We start from the raw sequence: 22,545 nt of genomic DNA, 5'->3' as shown, positions 1-22,545 counted from the left end.
CCCACACTTTAAAGACGATAACTGAGGCTGTCAGGGCACACAGCCTCCTGTCCCATTAACCTGTTGTGGCTGTGGGGCCAGGCTACGTCCTGGTCCACAGCCGCAGAAAGTGGTAGGACGTAGGAGAAACCTGTGACCCACTTCTATAGAACTGAACGCAGCAAGGGTCCTTCCACACTAGGAAGGCCTCACCATCACTCATGTACTGTAAAGAGTATGACATCATGCTTTATCTAGAATCATAGAATCATTTAGGTTGGAAAAGACCTTTAAGAACATCCAGTCCAACCATTAACCTAACACTACCAAGTCCACCACTAAACCAGTTAAGGGCAGAGTAATAATTTCATGTTTCCCAGCTTGGTGGCTGGATTATTTTTTAATGGAAGTAAAAACTAGGAATCCTTAAGGTTGGAAAGGATCTCTAAGATCACCAGTCCAACCATCAACCCAACACCACCATGCCCACTAAACCATGTCCCAAAGTGCCACGTCTACACATTTTTTGAACACTTCCAGGGATGGTGCCTCCACCACCTCTCTGGGCAGCCTATTCCAATGCTTGACTACCCTTTCCATGAAGAAATTTTTCCTAATATCCAATCTAAACCTCCCCGATGCAGCCTGAGGCCATTTCCCTTTTGTTCCTCTTCAGGTACATCTATGCCTTCTTTACTCAAAGCTGATGACATGCAGGAAGCTGCCTAGCCCTTCGAAAACAAACCCAGCCAAATGTTCTCCAAGTGGGGATTTTTAACATTTTTTCCATGAGGAAACACAGTATTTAGGGTTTTGTACATACGCTCGATCACTCTCACTACCTGCTAGCACACACACCTCAACTTCTGAGATGGTATCTGGTTTAAATTACTTTTTGTGGAGGGCCAAAGCTTTCAAAGATGTAAAAAGTCTGTACAGGTTTTGTGTGCCATCAGTTAGCTAATAAGGAAAGAGATCCCACTGCTACCTCCCATAAGGGAAAGCTGATAAAACACAACCTTTGTTGTGCTTCAGAAAATCTGCTATGGAGAGACAAATTAGAAATCAGTTAGTTGTGCTGCTCCTGCAACAACTTGTTAAACTGTAGCTTGATCACATAAACTTAGCTAAAATTAATAAATACCTGCCTCTTACAGTGGATATTTGCATTATTATTTGTGTAAAGTACAGAAACACGTAAATCAGCAGTGAGGCATGTGAGACCTTAACTAGGTGTTAAGAAATGGGAGAGGTTCAAGATTTGCTGGTCTATGTCTTCCCCCTTCAAGAGGCAGAGAGGGGGGTACATGCTGCAAAGAGATAAGGAGAGAGGAAGGGCTGGATTGTTATTTCTCCATCTATTGACTGCACGTGAGAACCCAGCTGTGAGATATTCCCCCGCAGGCAGCATACACAAGTGTACTTGTAGAGACTGAACAGAACGCTTTGGGGCTATGAAGAACCAGAGCATGGATTCATGAAAGCTGACTGCTGGAACAAAGTTATGCATGCCATAATGCAAGTTAACATGCAGAGTTATCTCATGCGTTGCTGTGCATTATTTCACATTACAATGCATGCCAAGCGTTAAGAGGATTTCACAAGAGCTACTAGGATATTCGGGGCACTGGGGGCCAATTCATTTATCTATTTTTGCCATGAGAGCAGAAGAGAAATTAGAGAGTCAAAGAACATGGTTGAACTACTCCTGTCCCAGTTTTGGCTCTGGTCCCTCTCCCTGGCCACTACAAACCCACAGTGCCTTCCAGATATGACTTTCATGACTTAGCTGAAAGTTTGCAGACACCTCCATAAACATCTTTTATAAACCAGAAAACAGCTACTACTTAACTCATAGATAACACTGACATCTTTTTGAAGGAGCCATGAGCACTGCAGCAAAGCACAAGAACCATTCAGACGTATCTGAAGAGTGAGGTACTCACTGAGGCTTATGCTACAACTGTTCAGTTCAGTTTCTTTTCCCCTCTGGTTAAAAAAAAAGAAACCTTTATAAGGGGATAATTCCAGTCAGCTTCTGAACCTTTAGCTTTGTCCAAACTGTGGACGCTGAGTTAATTTGATTTGTCCCCAGGAAGCCGATGCAATTTGGTTATCTTTTCCTTGCAGTCTCTTGTTATTTTGCTTTGAAATAACTTTTTCCCTTGGGGATCACAGAGGGAGGTCTCTTTTTTTGTTCTTGTCAGCTTCAGCTCTTTCTTTATTTCAGTTAATTACATACTAGCATGTTGCAAAACCATAATATGGCACTAGAGGATCTTCTATTATAAGTTCTTAGAGTTTTGGACAGAGCAAAGGTGCTCCAAACAAAGGAGACAGCAGACAGGGAGATTCAGGTTAGGATGCTTTTACCATTCAAGTATTTGGTGACTGCAACTGCAAACTCCATGCTGGGGATGGATGATTTGGACTCTCAGTCACTATTTTATTAGCAAACTCCAGAGACAGCATGAAAGCACAGCCAAATCTAGTTAGACCTGTCTGCCTAACAGCAGCTGTTAGTATTTCAGAGCCCCAGCTGAGTCCTTGGATGCAGAAGCAAGTAGAGAATGCATATAGTTTAGCATGTGTCATTGATTCAGCCCGCTAAAATAAGTCAAACACCAAGCCTACCTTCTCTGTGCCGGCTTCATCACCTTTTCTGCTAGGTCTTCAAGAGGACGCGTCCCTGGTTTTTAACAGAGCAATTGCAGATCTGGACAAGACCACAGGAAGGCAAGCGGTGCCTTTGCTCTGTTGGCTAATTTCTCCAGAGGTCTTCCCAGCAACCGAAGGCTGCAAACAGAAAAGTATCAAGATCGTCCAGTACCTGTTGTCATAGGTTGCAGGAAAGGAGCTCAGCTGTATGAGGGACAATGCCACGATCACACAAAATAAAGCAGTGATTATACAAAGAGGCTGGGACCCTTGGACGCTGTAACTGGAGAGCTGCTATCCAGTCTGACGGGAGGTATTCTGGCTGTGCCCCCTCCCAGCTTTTTGTGCCCCTGGCAGAGCATGGGAAGCTGAAAAGTCCTTGACTAGCATAAGCAGTACTTAGCAACAACTAAAACATCAGTGTGTCATCAACATTCTTCTCCTACTAAATCCAAAACACAGCACTGTGCCTGCTACTAGGAAGAAAACTAACTGTATCCCAGCCGAAACCAGGACACTCTGAACCAGTGACCAGGAGCGTGGATCTGTCAGCACAAATTCACCCAAGGTTAGGATCATCATGCAGCAGCCTCCAGGAAGGTGGGTACCGCGCTGCATAGCTCACGAGCGGTCTGCCACATCAGCCTGCTGCACAGACGGCCTAGGCAGCCAACCCAGTCTGATTTACTGATCACGCGTGGCAGAGTTCATCTGAACACACACAACCACCACCGGCCCGCACTCCTGAATTGTTTCTGCTGCGACCAAACTGCCAGGTGAACGAACAGTCTTCAAATCGCACCCAGCCAAGTTTACAGGCTGGGGGTGAGGGTGGAAATAACGCCTGCGAGAACCTGACAATAGGAGCGCCTTCCCAAACAAGAGAACTTCATGTTGTTTTCAGTAGACAGTCTCTGAATGGGAACAAAGGTTCTGGAATAAAAAGTATAATTTGCAAGCCCCCATGCTAAGCACCATCACTACATCAGAAGCCACATGTAATGCTGGAGTTTTGCTTAAACAGCTAAGGGAGAGGAGGCCTCGCATTCTCAACTCTGCAGCAGGCTCCTTTGCAACCAACACCACTGTGCTCTCTCTGGCCCTTTTACCACCTGCGAAGTAACTTCCCTACTAAGTAAGGATGCTGGGAAATTCAATACAAAGCATTTCAGGGTTTTCCAATATACAGTATTATCAGACTGGAAAGCCCTACTTGACATTCCTGCTGGGATGTCAGCTCCAGCCAAAGGTGGGGAGGAAGGGAAAGATGCTGTCCCCTGCATGTAAACAAATGAGAAGTTAGACCTGAAGAGCCACAAGGAATGAGACAAAAAAGTAGAACAAAGCCACCTTCCACCTCAAGCAACCGCATAGTGCTGCCTTAAAGAAAAAAAAAAGTGACATTACATACAGCTGAGACACACAAGTGCAGAAAAAGAGAAACTGAACAAGCCTCAAAAAGTTGTATCATTGGGTTAATTTTCAGAAATTTACTCTACTAAAATGCATGCAAGCGATTTATCACAAAACCAGTTGAACTCCATTGTATTTCAACAATAGGTTTATTTTAAGAAACATAACATGACATTAAGTAAAAATGCAAAATTGTGCAATTATGGCAAAATGTTTAAAAATCCACACATTTGCCCTCATAGGACTACAGTACTTCTTACTAACATACCTGAGCACTGAATGTTGGATGCCATTTCTAAACAGCCTTACGAACAGGGAGCTCTTCGATTTCTTGTAGAACATACACACACCGCATGTTTGGTGCGCCAAAACTGCTTTCAGTTATTCTGAATTTTACTGATGAAATCAAGTGGAAATTACAAAATGTTTCCTTCTAAAGTAACTAATAATTTTGAAAAAGAGGTTTACACTCACGTAAGTCCTTACAATGCTAGAAATTCATTTAATAAAGGGAAATAAATGAACGCAGAAAAAATACCAAGTGGGGAAAATGTACAGATTACTGTTTAAATATTGTCAGTACCTTTGGTGCAATTATTTCTTTTTTTTTGTGCTGTGCAAGTTTACTTAAGCCTGACTCTAAAGCAAAACTTCACCAGGAATCTGACTTTCAGCAAAATGTAGAAGCATTTCAGAATTGGCAAAATGTCACAGCTACATTACTGTCTCAACAAACTCCTCATGCACAAGATTTAGTATATTCTACTCCCACGGCAAGTTCCAGGATTTAGCTTTTAAACACTTTACAGACTTGGATCACACCCTCAGTTTGAATGGTTAAACAGAATGGAGATCTTCGTACTTTAGTGCAGATAAACAAAATTAACAAACCTACTGCAGAATTAACCACAGCATATTGTACTTCTATACATCACATGACCAGTCAATTGCTAACTCAATTCTATTTCATAGTTTCAAGTAATATATTGAAATTTGTTCTACTAAATAAATATAGAAGATTGTCAAAAAGCAGCAAGAAGTCTTGTAAATATTCAACCAAGCTTAAAAAAAAACCAAAAAACAAGAAAAAAGTTACATAACACTTCGCAAAAAAAATGGTTTTACACACAAATGCAACACTGTTAGGGAGGGTGCTTCAGAAAGCTTGCAGCTAGAGGCCTACAACAGCGCAAAGAGAGCTAGCCAAGGACTAAGGATAATTTTAAAAATGAAATTAGTTGTACTTTTAAAAAAACCCCTCTTATTCTTGGCTATGGATATATAAAAAACAGTATCCACAAGAAAACTAAACAAAGAAACAACACACCTCAACACTGTTGGAAAATGCAGTCTTAGCAAGAGTTGTCAACTTCAACTTCAGAAAAAAAATTCAGACGCTCACGTTTGAAAGAAGCGGTTTGGTGAATCTCTGGAAGATGAGGTATGTAATGCAAAGAGGCATTTTTTTTTTCCTTTTCATTTCACAGTTTTTTGTTTGTTTTTGCCTTTTAAACATTTTGTGCAAGAATTAAGAAATAGAACCAGGCGAGTATTTTCGTGTATTAGAAAGATTCCATTTGGGAACAGTAAGACCACATAGTAAACAAACATTATCCAAATCCTCAGCCAGCCAGGGGGATAAACAATGAGCTAAATATTTGGCTTACTGAAATATCAGCTGTTAAGCCAGATAATGGTAAGCACTTACATCCAGTGATGGCCACTGCCATTTCAAGTTAACTGGTTTACTTAGGTCCATTTGACAAAATAGGGAAGAGTAAGGTAACATACTCACAGCTCTGCAAAAATTAGAGCTGTGACAATTTAAGCCTGGCGAATTACAGCTGATACAAGTTTTAGGATTAATCTTTTCCCTTTTAAATCCAGTTTTCACTACTGAAGTAGAGGCTGAACTTAGAACTTCTTAAAAATAAGCTAAATGTTAAATACATAGAGAAAAGTGTTGCAATATATTGGATCCCTATTCTAAATTTCCATCTAAGATTATTTAAGCCATGGACATTTATTGCCAATTTTGCTTTAATACACTTGATAGTGAAGACAGCTCAGTAGTGCAAATTTTCACATTATAGATCAGAATGAAATAAAAGGTATTTGAGGACTTGATTGCGGGGAGAAAAGAAAAACTACTTGTAAAGTTAACCCACACTTTTTGAAATTACTGGAGCACATGCCAACTCTGCACATAGCACTGTACTTTAGTGGAGACAGAATGAATACTCCACGCAAAAAGAAAAAAAATAAAATCAATATTATTAAGGCCATATCCTGTCACCATTCTGTGCAAGAATACCACCACAGTAAAAATGTTATGTTAAAAAAGACAATATGATGACAGGACAGGGCCTGAAGACAGACACACACTCCATGAAAAACAACAGGCTGTCTTAAACAGTAGCATAAGGCTAGCCCATTTCAGACAAACAAGTATTAAAAACGTACTAGCACCATCAACTTTTGGGTTAAAGCCCTTTATGGGATGAAAAAAAAGGTTTAAAGCAGTGTTAAAAAAATGTTTTTACAGCACTACATCTATGTGGCAGAAGACAGGTGCTGGGATTTTTCTCCCCCCTACCATTAAGCTCAATTTTAACAAAAATCCACACACAGGAAGTGGTACAGTGCCTCCGTCTGGGGCAAAGGTACTCCATGTTCCAATTCTGACTTGAGTTTTTCTCCCAAACTGTAGTGCACAAACAACATTGCAAACATCTTAGCAGACTTCAAAAACACTACAAAAAAAAAGATCATTATGAATCAGGATATACCATTCCTCTATGTACTTTCAATCTAGAATTAAAAAAAACAAACAAACCTACAACCACTTAGTGATATTGCCTCAAATTTTACCCGTATTTAAAAAAAAAAAAAGAGAAAAAAAGAAAAGTCACTTCAAAACATCTTGGACATCCTTAGCTATTAATGCTAGATTTTCTTTCACTGTAGTGCATAGTTATCCTGGCTCTTCCACTTAATTTGCTCTTACCACAAAAACACCCCTCTAGTATGACATGATTAAGTGTCTACCAGAAAAAAAAATGCTGATAATTGCACTTTGTAACCTCCTTCTCATTTCCCAGGAAAATATCAGTAAATATGAAACTGAACCAGTAATTCCCTTCCCAGACTGCAACCTTTAAAGAGCACCCATCCCCACATACAAAAAAACTGTCTGTTTCAGCTTACAATAAATACTGACAGAATTTCTTTGTTTTCTTTTAAGACATGTTTTCTCTAGCATCAGATTACCACTCAAATCACTAAGGCCTGTTACTGAAAAAAAAAAATTTAAATAACTTTCTGAAGACACTGCGGATACAATTTAGCAACAACACATTCAAAATGCCGGCCTAAATCCCAGAGCCTATCTGGAGTCTCGTATACTTTTTGCCATTGGTCAGTAACCTCATCATACTGGTAGAGTGAATTCTTCCTGCTGGTTCTGAAAACATGTTCTTCAACAGTGACTTGAGTAGCTCTGACAAACAGATGGAGTTTATTTTTGAGGAGTACGAGTTTTATATACGGATTAATGGACTGATCACATGGAAAGTCTTTTTTTCGAGTCCACTTATTTTGTTCAATGTCATAGGCCTCTACGGTAAACATACGTTGATGGTTTCCACAGGTTCCAGCTATGTAGTAGATGGAGTCATTGTATACAGTTGCCAAGCCTTGGATTCTAGGCACAGTCATTGGGGTCAAAAATCCCCAGTAATCCTTCTGAGGATCATAGCAGAGAAAAAATTCCCCTGAAAAGAGAGAGGAAAAATAAAACATAACTTATGCTTCATTTCCAGAACAGCAATTCTGCAGCTACTAAGCTTTCAGGTATGTTCTTCCACAGACAGAAACAGTCTACCAATTTTTAAAAGCCTCGATCCCATAACAAAACACCTAGCACCATCGCCTGCTTTCTTCCAAGTGCATTACAAAAATATTAATAGCATGAGTAAAAACTACTTTGAGTTTCTATTCCAGCTGAAGAAAAGGGAATTTGAAGCATATCAGAAATACAATGTTTTATGTATTTCCTAGCTATCCTTTACTACTTCTAAACCATGCTTAATAATTTGGAACAAAACCTTTCAAGATTCCAGTCTTGAAATGTCTTAAGTATTTGTTTTGTTCTTTAACATCTTCACAACATGCCACCTACAGACTGTGGAGTCTCAGAATTCAGTGCCTGAAAGTTGTTAAATCTGAGCAAATAATTGTGTCACAAAAACCACGGATTTTGAAGCTACTTGTGTCAGGTGGCTGGGTTACACATTTAGGTTGATTTTCTTGAGAGGATGCCAGGTGAATACTTGCATGAAGCTCCTGATTCATCATTAGTTTTGCGTTTAGATTATAGAACACCTCTTCTGTTAACTGCACAGAGTAGCATCTACAAACTGTAGGTAATGGAAGTTCAGATTGACTGAAAGCTCATGCTCTTCAAATTTGATGAAAAGAGCATGAATAAAGACAATCTTGTCTTTTGTAAAGCCTGGGAGAAGAAAGGCCTAACATTTGCCAAATATTAGCATAATTCAAATCATACATAATTTCACATGGCTATTATAAGAATTTTAACCAAGCTGCTGTGTAACCAAGCACCTCAAGTGTAACAAATACAGAAATAATACAGTAAAATGGGTGGAACATATGAGATTATGAGATTAAGTCTTACACATAATACATTTTTTGATTATTCATTTTTGTTCCACAGCATAATCTCCTATGACTGACGCTTGCAGTTCGTTGGCATTTTAACACTCTCATCAATCCTTATTGACTACTTCAAACTTATGAGCTTTCTCTAGAAAAATTACTGAAAGTTAACTTTCTAATACTACTTCAGTGCAACTCAATCAAGGTTTTATCTACCCCACGCAAATAGAAAAGTTGCCTATTTCCCATAGCATGAATCTTTATAATTTGCTGGTTAGCACAGTGAAGTAGCTTGCTTACTTACGTGAGCATTGAGTTGTTGTTTAAAACACTGAAGCACAGAATTAGTGCAGCTAAAATTTGTGAACACATTATTATTCTATAGGTTATAACAACATCCACTTTTTGGCAGTTCTAAGAAACATTTAAAGGATGAACAAATTACCAAGTTAAATATTCCTCACCATTCCTTCTTACCCATCTAAAGCAGATGTCTGCCCCATTAGAATAGGCAGATTGAGAGAACTTGCTAGTGTAACAGAATTACTTGAAAGAACTTGCTAGCATAACAGAATTATTTAAAGCCACCACCACCAAGAGTCAAACCTGATACAGAAACAAGGAAAGAAGAAAAGTCTGCAAATCATGCAGAAGCCCACCAACCTTACTGAGTGGCAGGAACACAAAGTGAAGACATCAGGTTGACTTTTTCCGGTAAATAACAATGACCTTACAGTACTCGCTATCCTGTTTCTTTCCTGTGATCCAGCTTTGTATGGAGAGTTACCCAAAGAGGGAGCTGGTATGGATCTAAGACCCCAGATTCTGCAGGTGTTTACACAGAGGTGGCCCTTAGCAAAACATAACCAAGACAACACCGCCTCCTTTCTTTCCACTGCTTGGGACTCTTAGTACAGCCTCATAAGACCAGTCTCAGCACTTTTAAGTGTAGACAGCTATATGGCTTATGCATACATACAAATACATATTTTATATAAGGTCTCCATAAATAAAGGGAAGAATAAATTATTTGATCCATTCCCATAATGATCCTTTTTATTAATTTAAGGATCGCTGTTTAATACACCAGTAAGTCTGATCATTTACCAGAAGAAAGGATGTAAAGGCAGTACTACATTTACTGACCAAAGAACCAGAGTTAACTAGAAAGACAGAAGTCATCTTTCTTAGTTACCGGGCTGACTTCAAAAAGCAGGGTAGAGCAGGAAATAAATGCGTACAGTGGTTAATTGACTTTTACAAGTCACCAAGAATACAGACACCAGCAATTTTCGTGTTTAGCTAAATAAAATGCAAAGTGCTTTTTCATAGGACAATATCTTTTCTTCAACATTATTAAATCTTCTTTATCTGGGTAAAATGCGCTGAAGAATTTTCACAGTAAAATTTAATACTATACTGTTGACATAGAACACCACCAAACTGCCATTTGTGCAATAACTCCATACTACGACTTAGTGACATGTTCCCAGGGCATGAGAACCCAAGCAGCAACCTCTCTTCTTTGCCCACTGCTCTCCCTAGCCTTCCTCCCACCCCATTGTCACAGAGCACCCTTTAAACGTCCAGGAAACTCGGGTTTTCTAAGGTGCTTTAGAGAGCACAGACAGTCAGATTGAACAATCCCCACTTCCAATAAAACGCCATATAGTCAGTCAAACCACCTTACCCTGTAAAACATAGATGTTATCCTTATATTCCACAGCACTATGAAACTCCATTGCTACCGGCATTGGACATACAGCTGTCCAACAGTTCTCTCGGCTGTCATAACACTCCACAGACTTGAGTGAGTTTCGCCCATCTCCTTCATAAACGCGACCACCTATTGCATACAGTTTACCACAGCAATGAACCAATTTGCAGCCTATTCTGGCTCGCAACAAAGGAGCTTTCGGAATCCACCTATTGCCAGAGTGATCATACATCCAAAAATCACTCTCTGCTCTGTGGTCAATGGAGACCTCGCTGCTGCTTGGTCTGTAACCACCCGCAATATAAATATCGTTATCAGGAGATACAAGAATTCCAACCTCCCTCAAGTCATTTGGTGGCTTGCATAGTTTAAACACTCTCCCTGTGACCGAATCTAAACAAGGCACTGTTTGCTTCTTTCCTGAGTGTTTGTGGGCAGCATCAAAGCATATGATCATTTCAGAAGCGGTCATTCCAAGCCGTTGTGTATAGCCATTGGCACTATGTTGTCCCTTTTGTACACAGCTTTTGGCCATAGCCTGTGCAAACATGGGAGGGATTTTCTCTAAAAATGTCTCTTCCAACAGAGGCATACGGATGCATTTGGCAAATATTTCTGGAAGGTGCACTTCTCTCTTATTTTGTTCATGCTCAAACCACCTTATAATGCTGTCATAAACATGTTCTTCTTTGTCTACATTTAAATCATCACTGTCGAGTATACTTATCAGTTGGTCTTTTCTCAACTGAAGAAATTCTTGCTCTTTGGTGACACTCAGAAACTTTTTACGAATGTAGTCCTGTGATCTGTCTTTGAGTTCCTGATGACCATAGTGATCAGCAAAGATAAACACCCCAATGGAGTTCTGTGGGTCCAAATGACTGATCATATATTTAGCACACTGGTCTTGTATGGAAGGGATCTGGAAGATACTAGCTGCAGTGAACAAAGCTTGAACGTTGGCCTCTGTCAGCATTACTCTGGAGGTATATGCATAGTTCAATACTAAATGCATTGACTCTGCTTCAACACCAACTATACGAACTTCTTTCTGGGTACTCTCTGTAAGGCCGCTAGTGAACATAGATCTACAAAAGAAAAACATTTAGCAGTTTATTTGTAATTACCTTCTAACTACAAGTGTAAGAAATTAAATTATATTGTACAGCTAATCCCAATGTGTTCGCCCTTATATCAGCACAAATACATTTATCACTGACATTACACTGTCCTGTTTGGGTCCCCAAATTTAAGATCAGTTCCAGACTTACCAAAACAAAAGTGGCAAGCTGGAATTTCTTGTTTAATTGTCTCACTAACCCCATATTAAAATTCACTCAGTTTAAAGCAAAGCTCCTGACACATCCAAGTCTTTGCAACTTTCAACTCAACTTTCAACATATTATTTCATATGCATATTCTAGCATGCTAGAATATATAACTTTAAAAGGAAACAAGTAGTTTAAGTATGCTATTATTGTATCCAAGATACCCTCAACACTGGAGGCATTTTTGTTTTGTTTTGTTTTTTAAATAACGTGACATTTTCTCCAGTGAAACTCATCTTTGATAAACAGACACTGATAATTCAGAGAACAATAACCTTTACTTACTAGGTGCACTATATTATCGTTAGTTACATGGAATAGTAGTATAGGTGTGATTTTTTCCTAATTTTCATTTAATGAAAGTAAGTTAGAATTCTGCTTTTGATCACCATTTCAAAAATGGACTATTGTACCTGAAATAAGGACTGATTGCAGCAAGAACATTCCTATGACAGGAGAATGTTTTCCCATGATCCACTTCCACTACGATATCTGTCAGTTGTCCTTCATCATACATGGTTTTAAGCTGTTGAAGAATACTACAAGCATGGAAGGGGTCCATTCCACTGCTGACTGTGTTTGAAGAAGGAATTCCATTCAGTGTTTGTGAAAACTTACTTGGTTCTACAAAGCAAAATTGAAACCGTTTAACAAAAAAACAAACGAGAAAACCACCCCCAAAAAAACCCCACACACCAAAAAACCCCATGCATGAACAAGAATTAGCACAAATTAATATTCCATACTTCCTCACTGTCACCATCCATCAAGTCTAAAACTTTCAAGGGGTGAGTAAAGATATAAAGATTCCTCAATTATTTTTTTTCTTCCCTTTTCCCAATGTACATGTAGGTTACCATTAACCTATAAAATTATATCCATTAATGCTAAGAAAAAGAAAATCATATAAATAGTTCATACTTATTACATATCACTGGGGAGGAGGGAAATTAAGTCAAGAATCACAATGATTGCTGACGTACAAAATGGGAAAAAACAAAGAATGCAGAAGAATAAAATAAGCCCCCAATCTACATCACTATTACGCAAGTCTGTATGATGTACGTACTTAACTCCACACTGAAACAGGAACTGGCTACTAACTTACACAAGCCATAGTTAATAGTGTAGACTCATGAAGAAACAGCCCTACAGTAAGCATGTTGGGCAACAAATTCACATAAAATTGTATATACGGTTACATGTTTTTCTTTACAAAAAAAATGCAATTACCATTTAAAATTACTCAGGTGTGAAGGAGTTTGCATATCATTGTAAAAACATATGAAGCGGAGCATATGTTTCTAAGTAACATGTGATATGCCAAATGAAGTAAATCCACAAGTGAAAATTGAGCAATGTCTCAAGCACAAAAATCCGTTTCATAATAGCAACAAATTTTTTTACACAACAACAACAAAGGAGAGCTCAAACGAAAAACATTAGGTGGCAAGAGCTGCAAATCAGGTAAAGCTGCTGACTGCAACAGAGAATGCTTCCGACAAATTTTGGCCAACACAAAGGGGCAAAGAGGATAGCAAACAGCAATTGTTGATAATGAATAGGAGATTTAAATTCTAACTCGTGGTGATATACAGCAGTTACAATTTGTCTTACTCAGAATTCAGACACAGCTTTGAACACAGTCACAATTAAATCAGTAGGGATCTGCTGTTGGGCACACATTTCCCACGGCAGGCTCAGGGCCAAATATTTTCAGCGTCTCTTCAAAGCACCATTCGGAAAAGTCTTTTAAACACTTTTTTTTCCCCCCCCAAATACAATAGTAAATACTTAAAGGTAAGATCTACAACAGGGGAGTTTATTTTATCACGGTAACTGAGCTCCAACATTCAAAACTAATCAATCATTACGGAAGGGGGGCATTTGTACTTGTACTTGTTCAGAAACAGCGTTAATCACTAGCGAGCAAATTCCAAGTAAATAATACTTTGCTATATCAGTTCTCAGGCTTCCTATCTAGCAAAGCTTTGATGTACAAGAAAACCATGATGTAGCTACCATTGCAGAAGAGTTTCATTTACTTTCTAACAGTAAAAAAGATGCAAAATAGTTCTTCTCTGACCCTGACAGTCACTTGAGCAATGAGCACATGCAATCAAGGCAGCTTCTAGCGCTGGCAGACTCAGCCAGGAACAGATACTCATCCCTGTATTCCAGTTTTTCTGTTTAATCCTTGACACTACCTGCATTACAGTTCCCACCCCATAAAACTTTCCCGATCACTTTCATCACCTTCATTTTCTCCCTCCCCCCCCCCCCCAGCACCTTTTTCCTCTATTAATATTCTCCTCATTTGCACCTCAAAATTTTAACTCTCTTCCTCCCAGACATCACCCCAAAATACTCTCCACATCAATTTCTCAGACACCTCTCCCCTCTCCACTCCTCCCCCCCTCCATGTCCGTCTTCATAGAAGCCTTTCATCATGGACAGCCCCACTCCTCCCGCTCGGCTCAGCTCCCCTCACACAGACCAGAGCCCCTCACAGGGCACCCTCCTTCCACAAATGCCCACCCTAACAAAGCACAGTACCACTGCACAGCTCTCCTCACGCGGTACTGCCCTCTCCCCATACACAGGCCCTCACTCCAGCATCCCCCTTTCCCCATACCCCTGACCCCATCGCCCACAGACATCTCCTAGGCACCCCTCTATCACCTTCCCCATCTGGAAGCGGCACCCCACATTGCAGACCCCCTCATCCAAGCACCCTCGCCCCACCAGGCCTCCTAGGGCCCAGCCACCCCTCACAGCCACCCCTCAGCCCAGGGGCCCCAAGCACCCCTCCCTCACGGAGGGCCCTCCCCGACACCCCTCAGCAGAGAGGCCCCGACACCGCTCCTCTACGCGCCCCCCCCGACATCCCCAGCACACAGGCCCCGACACCCCGCAGCAGCCACCTCTCCCCGGGCGCCCCACAGCACAGGCCGCTCCCCCCCGTTCACCCCGTTCCCCCGTCCCGGTGGCCCGACCGCACCGACCTCCTAACGCTGCCATTCTCGGGGCCCCGCTCCGGCAGCGGGAGAGGGGGGCGGCCCGAAAGGAAATGTCACCGGCGCTTCTTCCCCTGCGCCGCTCCCTCTCCGCGGCCCGCTTACTCCCGCGGAAGCCAACCCCGCTCCTCGCACCGACCAACCTGGGGCGCGCTGATTGGCCGCCAGCCCCGCCGCCTGCCGGGAAATGTAGTGCGGGAGCCCGGCGTGGCACCGCCCCTGGGGCGCGGGGCATGCTGGGAGCTGTAGTTCCCCCGGGGCGGCTGCCTGGGAGTTGTAGTTTCCAGGAGGCGGCTGAGGGGGGCGGGCTCTGCCCGTCGCGTAGCAACGAGGAGGCGGGCGCCTCCGGGCGGAGCGGCCATTTTGGGGCCCTCAGGCAGGGGCGGGTGGGCACCCCTCAGCGTCTTGCCCCAGAGCGCTCTACTTGCAGGGGGCACCCCGCAGAAATGGCTTCTCCGCATAAATAACCCCCCCACACACAATTCCTGCTTTATCGGGCCTTGCGCTGCTTCTCTCCAGCACCTCCTGAAGCAAAACTGAAACGGGGTCAGTGGTGTCACCCAGAAGCTGTCTGCCCAGGAGGCCAGGGAGAGCAGACACCATGGCCGCTGCTGGAAAAACCAGCAGAAAAGGGGAAAAAGAAAAAGCCTGCTGCAAGCCTAATGCTGCAAGGACATGGTCAGGGGCAGGGCAGCGTCCAGATGCAAGACCCAGAGCTGTGCAAGGCTGAATTGACCCTTTAATGAAAAACATACAATCAGCTACTTAGTCTGAAAGCTCATCACTCTGGGAGGCTTTTTTTTATTTTTCCTGTGTTTGTACCCCCCAGCACACTGCGGCCAGCCAGATCAGCTGTACCTTACATAGAGAGCAGCTGAATGACTCCAGCAGACAAGCAACCATGTTGTTGCCAGTGACCTTTAGTATCACAAAGCACATTTCTCTCTCTCCATCCCAGAGATGAAGTGGCTGATAGTCACCGGCTTTTCCAGTTTTCTGCAGCAACTAGCCACTGGTTTCGTTCTTGGTAACTGAGTCATTACCAGAAGTTTGCTGTGGAGGAGTTGTTTCTGGTTTTTTGGTGCCCCTCCCCCCCTTCTTTGTGAAATGCAATTAATGAAAGAAGAATTAACAAATAATGGAAGCATTTTGAAGTCCAGTATACTTTTCTGGTTTTAATCAAAATAGATTTAATAGAACTTTGCAGCTTTTAGCTGGGAAGTTTTGTTAAGAAAAAACTGCAAACCAAACCAGTTCAAATAATAGTTTTAAAATACATTTCCCTTTAACTCTCAGAAGTAATGAAGCATGGGCACATTACCAATGCTCTAAGGCAGATGAATTTAAAGGCGCGAATAGTACCCGCTCAGTATCATCTGACTGCTGCTTGTGTGGTTTTGCTTTCACTTGCAAGGCATAGCTTTTCCCTAGTTTACCAATTATCAGTGGTGTCCAGGCTGCTGTCGATAATAATGCTACACAACACAGGAATGATAGAAACTCTGATGAAGGAGGTGTAAAAGAAAATAGAACTTCACGTCTGCAAATCGATTCTGCAGTTTTCCAATTTCCCCATTCAGCAATGGCACGGCCTGTGAAATTGTCCCTAGAAATATAAAACGAAAGGAAGGAGAATACCTCCACTCTTACCGTTTAGCAAATGACATTGCCCGATACAGTTCATTTCCTTTAGTGTGGACACTTAGGCCGGGCTGAATTAGCGTTCAAAATGCAGAAGCAAAATGGAGAATGTTTTTTAATATAAATACCGCGTTGAACTAGTACTTTGGAGCACAAGCTTTTCTTGCAATAGCTTACCTTTTGTAAGGCTTTTGGTAAAGCAAATAAATTGCCATACAAACAGGTTTAAATATTCTTTAAGAGGCATTGATATCAGTACTTTCTCTTAGTCTGAAGTCTTTCTCAAGTGTAATACCCCATCACCCACTCCCCTCCCTGGAAACCTTCCCTAGCACTCCCTTAACACTCAGAAGATTTGGCACTGTAGCACTCCCATGGAAGTCCAGTGACCTTGCTTTTTCACCCAGATCTGTGTATTATTTGCTGGATCTCTCAGGTGCAAAATGAGAAGCATGTTGCCTGTGCAAGTTGCTCTGAAATCCGTGGCAGTCACCTAGCATGTTAAAGCTAGGTATTATAAATAGCATTTGCATTACACACAAATATTAGAACCAGTTCTTTCAAAAATTACAAGATGCTTAATGAGTTCCATCTCCCTTCTGCTGCATCCTTTTCTTTCTCTCTTCTGTGATTGTTTTGCCTGGAAAGACGCAGGTCCAGTATTTGAGCGTTGAACTATAAGTCAGAAAATTGGGTTCTTGGCTTGGTGCTGACACTAATTTACTGCATGCTGTTGATCAAATAATTTGATTTCATGGATTTTAGCTTCCCAGGAGACAATGGGGAGCTGTGAAGCCGTTAATATATTGATGTAAATTCCTTTATCAATACTATAATGATTCTTGGTAGAGTGGTTTTTTTGTTGTTTGGGTGTTTTTTAATTCTTCTGGTCAGCAATGCACTGAAACTGATGATACCATTTTAAGATTTTGCAAAAAACAAAATGTCCTGGTTATTGAGGGACTGGTACGCTTTCACTTATGCTTTAATTTCACACCTCATTTATCATTCCTGCAGATACAGCTTGAAAACACAGAGCTGAAAACACTCAGTGGAGAAAGTGGGATTTTTCCCATTTGATACTCCAAAGGTTCAAAAATAAAAATGAAATAATATCAACTGAGAAGGAACACAGAGTCCCTGTCTGTCTTCTATAAGTAATTAGAAACATTGCCACCCCTTACGAACCCAAAACTGGCACTGCTTGTTCTGGGATTCTTGCCTTCAGAATAAAGAATGTCTTTGTCATGAGCCCAAGCAAGAAAAGAAGGGAATGAAAAAGATTCAGGAGAAAATGAACAAAATACACACTTTTTTCTGATATTTGAGAACTTAGATACCAGGAAAAAAAAGTTGGAACAAACAATGAAGTTGCTGAAAATGTTTCCCTTCTTCATTACACTTACAGAACAAGTTAAATTAGAAAACTGTGGTTCATATACTTTCAATATAGGGACCAAGAGAGCATCATATCTTTGGCAAATTGTTGGTTTGGGTCATCTGGCAGGGAACTACCTGAACCATCCCCAGTGCTCCTGCTACGCAAGAGATGATGCACAGAGCACTTTTGGAGGATCCAGCTCTTGCTACACAGTATTAGGTAAGGCTTGTTTTCCCCTGCTGGCAAAATGAAGATAATAAATGCAACTGGACCAAAATTTAAAGAAAAATACAAATAGGGATTTGTTCAAGCAGCTTTAAAAGGGAATAATTTTTAATCCACATGAATATTTCCATTTTAATTTTGTATATCATGTTTAGTTTAAAATTGTAGAAAGAGGTCACTGCATCCTCTTTTCTTTTTTTTTCTTGACCCTTCCCTGTATGGTGTTTTTTCACTGAAAAGTGGAAGGCATCGTGAAAGGAAGGGCTAGCCTACCTCCACATGCACCACACAGTCCAAACAAAGCAAAGTAAGGTTTGCAGAAGCTTGACAAGACTTTTTTTAGTTTTTCACAGCAACATTGTGAATGGTCACTTTTTCATGAATCTCTTGAGTGTAAAAAAAAGTATTAATTTCCAGCAAAATTTTTTAACTATAAAAGTTAAATACAATACTAGTAAAAAATATTAATATTAATGTGCTATCTCCCAAATATGTCTTAATTACTAATATTTACAATTCTTCAGTTGTTTGTATGTGTTAATTCATACTGTGAATCTGTGAGAAGTAATACAGCTGATACAACTGCACTCTGAAAACCCCTCATATTCTAATTGAAAAAATCTTGATATTTACTGTGGAACAATCTAACCTTGAAAAACAATCTTTTACCAGTTTGTCTTTAATACATAAAACACTGCTCATTTTCTGCAGTTCTGTCACCAAGGGGGACATGAATTTAGTTGCACAATAATTTAATACATCGATACATTGATTGACGCGGAGAGGTTTTTGTTTAGCGGTTCCAAGAAATCACGCATTTCTTGCGGAATCCTTAAAAAGACAGTTCTTGCTGCAGTTTAAGTAGGGGGAATTGCGGATCATTAGGGAAAGTTGCCCTTCAAAGCCGATCGATCCTGCCATACTGGGCACAGTGGGCATTACATCAGAAGAGAGGGAAGACTGGCAGGGGGCAATTAATGGGGCAGATACTGGAGTGCCTTTTCCGATTACCCCATACTGTACAGTGGATTTGGCCTTGCTGAGACAGGCTGGAAGAAACAAGAACCCTGATGAGATATGGCTCTGCTAATGTCAAGAAGTGCCACTTCCTAGCAGCAGGAGCAACTTTATTGAAACCATCTGTTGTTTTGGAAGACACATGTGTGCACACACACATACATACTGCCTCCTCCCAAAGTGTTTAACCTTTCTCTTAAGGCTGACTGAAATCACACACCTAATCCCTCCTTAATCTCGGAATGACAGGCTCTACTGTTTTCAGCAAATCCCAGCAGCTACTGAAAATCTGGGTGACTGGCGTTGTTTAGGTGATGTGACAGTGATGTATTCTGGAGCAGCCACTTTAGAACAAAATACCCATTCATCCACTGTCAACAAAGTTTTGCAAGAGCAGTCTGTGATTACTAGGAGTCTGACAGAGAAGGCTTGGGTACCTGCATAGAGATGAGAAATCTGTACTCTGCTGGATGTGCTCTACACAGGGGACAGAAAGAGGAGATTTGGTGAGTTTGGTCCCAGTGAAACCTCATTTTTCAGCAGATACAACCCAACAGCAATCTCAAAGGAAACAGCCCTGTTTGGGTTACAGCAGACTCGGAATAGGAGCCTTGTTCCAATTTCTCAAGTCTCTAATTGTATTTTTATGATGATCCCTCCTTAATGTGCCAGGACCCTTAAGCTTCTCATGGCTGTTACAGAGGTGTGCATCAGAGCCCCGACTGCCAACAGAAAGTGTGGCGCTACCAGAGCATTCACTGAGACTGAACTAACTCTAGCCTCTTTGCAGGTAAAGTATTTCTGTTGGCATTTCATGCACATCTGTGCATATTTAATTTCTCATTCCTAAAAGCTGTGTTTAAAAGCACCACTTAAAAAATAACCAGCTTCCCAACTATTTGGAACAAACACTGCATATCAGACCTGGAGTCTCTGAAACCCCTCTTGCCAGCAAACATGACCCATATCCCCAAGGCTTCTTGGCCACTTTGTAAAACAAACCACGCAGAAGGGGGAAAATATGCCCCTTCCAGAGCAGGAAGAGGTGTATTTCTAACCTTGTCTCCAGAACTGGATTTCAGCAAGTAGTTTAATCTCATCTCCAAACCCTTCTGGCTGCCTCCTCTCTACTTCCAGAGCGCCCAGATCAAACAGACCCTTGCAATGGTGGAAGCAGTAACAACAGAGAAGAACAATGACTTCTTGCTGCCCCTTCTCTCCTCCATCCATTTTTCCTTGCATGTGTGTTACAGCCATTTTTGCTATGTGCATGTGCGTTACTAGAACTCTGCAGCTTGCATGGAAAAAACCCAGACAGACCTCCAAAGAAATAGGTCACTGATGGCCTGGCCAGCTCCCACAATTAAGAGCCAGGACTTTAATGCACTAATGTAGGTGTAAGCTGATCCAGCCGCTAGCCAGAATGCGATTCAGCTGTGGGAAAGGTGCAGACACTTCCCAAAGCCAGATGACTAGAGGAAGGGGAGAGCAAAAAATAAAGTGCCTCTTCTGCCTGGAACAAGCTGAGAAGGTTAAGAGCAAACTAATTTTTCTTCTTAATTGAGGGAGCTGGCATAGCTGCAACCACATTTGTTTCTTTTTAGAAAGTACAGTAAACTTGAATCACTCAGCACCATCCTATATCCCTGGGCCATTCTGAAGTCATCACTCAGAGCTGCTGTGTTTTTCAGTTCTTTCTCTCTTCAGTAACTTCTTTTGTGTGTTTTAAAGAACTTGAATATGGAAAAGACAATCCCTGGAGCTGCAACAGGAAGGAAAGCATCTCTCCCCTTCATACTTTCAGCCTGAAGAACACTGGAAGCTTAATACACTGGAGTTTTCGTAACTCAGAAGGCCTGTTGCTTAAAAGAAAAAAAAGTGTCTCAGACATCTAACTTTTAATGGCTATTTTTGAGTCAATACTATCTGACGACAGGATGGGGCAGCGTGGTGTTACAGACCTATTCACCGAATGCAGAAAGATAACAACCATAAACAATCTTAACATCCTTGAAAGGTGATGGATAGTGTGAATATTTTTATAAGTGCCCCTGTATTTGCTTTTTGTACAGAGGAAAGCCCAATGCATCAGCTTTCATGAGGAAGTAAGTTTAATACATGCTATTAGTTTTTTTAAGTAATGGGCTGTGATATAGATGTCTTATTACCTGCCCTTATTTACTTGACCCAGCCAAATTCAATTGCATAATTTATATTCTATGGATTCAATTTGGAATATTTGACTATTTCTGAAAACTTCAGTTTACATATTTCTGGGCACTGGCAGTTTTATTTTCTGTTTGTGGCTTTAGATCCTTTTCTCATTGTGGTCAATAGCTTTATTATTGAATGGAGGGACACTGAGCTGAGGTCCAGGGAGAATAGTCTGTCATTGGCTGCAAAAGTGTATTTAATGGTTATGTATTAAAAAGAATGAAGGGTTATTTCCTCTAAAATCTCTGTGCAACAGAATAAATCAGATAACTGGAAGTCAGACAATGGGTGGATTCATAGAAATTATTTGCAAATACTGTGTTAGAATATACAAAAAGGAAGATGACTCATTCTGGAATCTAAAGCAGTAAGGTGACAACAGGGGTTTTCCTCCATTTCACCCTCCTCTCCCCCAAATAAGGTCATACAGGTTTTGCTCGCTAATTCTCTTGCCCAAGTAAGACTACGTCTAACTGCAGCCGCTCAGCTTTAATCTGGCCCAAGGAGATACTAGCAACAGTAAAGCTCCAATGATGCCAGCTGTAATACAGACTAGCCACCCAATTTAGGCTCCAAAATCTTCAGAGATTAAGCTGCTCTTGGGCCCCTGGGCTGGTCAAATTTTAGCTATCTAGACTGTCTCTGCACATCCTGCCATTGCATCTCTGAAGCAGCAGCAGAACCCTTCCAAACTGAATTCTTTTTAGGGTCTTCATTTCTCCTTTAAGAGTCTGTCTTGATGATATATGGGAAATAACTGCCAGTTTAAAAGACCATTTTGAGAACTGCCTTTTTGAAAGTTCTGACACATGGTACAGCTTTAAAGCCTGGTACTGTGTTCCTTATACAAGAGGCCTTGAACTCTCTCTGGGCAGACCACTTTCACATCCTCTAAGCTCATGTATTTCATGGTAATAAGCTGTGGGATTTAACTGTGCTGAGACAACATGCCTGCTCTTTAACCTAGTAGAATAAAGAAAAGCTTTCCAAGTAAAAATAGTTAAGATAAAACGGTTCATATGATACTTGGAGCTAGCAGGGCATTCACTTTTTTGCTATTGGGTGGGAAGGGGAAGAGTTCCCATGATTACAAATCTGGCCATTTAAGAATTACACTGAACATCACTATCTTGACTACTGACCTTTCCTAGGCTTGTTTGATAAACAGATGACGTATAAATAAAAGTAGAGGTTCATATATAGATACCTGTATTATCCTGCCATAACATTCATTCATATTTATATTTAATTCTTTTGGTCTGTTACACAAATTTAAGA

General features: G+C 41.0%; 1 protein-coding gene across 2 annotated transcripts; it reads right to left on the bottom strand.

Annotated features, from left to right (window-relative positions):
- Nucleotides 1-4,186: 4,186 nt before the first annotated feature.
- Nucleotides 4,187-15,151, bottom strand: KBTBD8 (kelch repeat and BTB domain containing 8). 2 transcript variants are annotated; one of them, XM_075713769.1, is made up of 5 exons: nucleotides 15,057-15,151; nucleotides 14,850-15,025; nucleotides 12,186-12,396; nucleotides 10,418-11,532; nucleotides 4,187-7,823 (listed from the first exon to the last, which is right to left on the bottom strand). In XM_075713769.1, exons 1-5 carry the CDS (start codon nucleotides 15,149-15,151, stop codon nucleotides 7,360-7,362), a joined length of 2,061 nt encoding a protein of 686 aa, XP_075569884.1. In that variant the 3' UTR covers nucleotides 4,187-7,359. The 2 variants fall into 2 exon arrangements, with proteins under 2 accessions (XP_075569884.1, XP_075569886.1); XM_075713771.1 differs by lacking the exon at nucleotides 15,057-15,151 and having other exon boundaries at nucleotides 14,778-14,860.
- Between the last annotated feature and the right edge of the window lie 7,394 nt (nucleotides 15,152-22,545).

The sequence above is a fragment of the Pelecanus crispus genome, chromosome 7 (assembly GCF_030463565.1).
Source record: "Pelecanus crispus isolate bPelCri1 chromosome 7, bPelCri1.pri, whole genome shotgun sequence".
Lineage (NCBI taxonomy): Eukaryota > Metazoa > Chordata > Aves > Pelecaniformes > Pelecanidae > Pelecanus > Pelecanus crispus.
Note: the sequence above shows the minus strand (reverse complement) of the source record. Positions and strands in the feature narration are given on the sequence as shown.

What these genes read in the sequence shown, in the direction of transcription:
- KBTBD8 (XM_075713769.1), bottom strand. Translation starts at nt 15,151, where the DNA reads ATGGCCGCTCCGCCCGGAGGCGCCCGCCTCCTCGTTGCTACGCGACGG. An exon ending in GCGCAGGGGAAGAAGCGCCG is followed by an intron (nt 12,397 to 14,849) that starts GTGACATTTCCT and finishes TTTGCTTTGTAG; the next exon opens with AACCAAGTAAGTTTTCACAA. An exon ending in GCAATCAGTCCTTATTTCAG is followed by an intron (nt 11,533 to 12,185) that starts GTACAATAGTCC and finishes TTTCTTTTGTAG; the next exon opens with ATCTATGTTCACTAGCGGCC.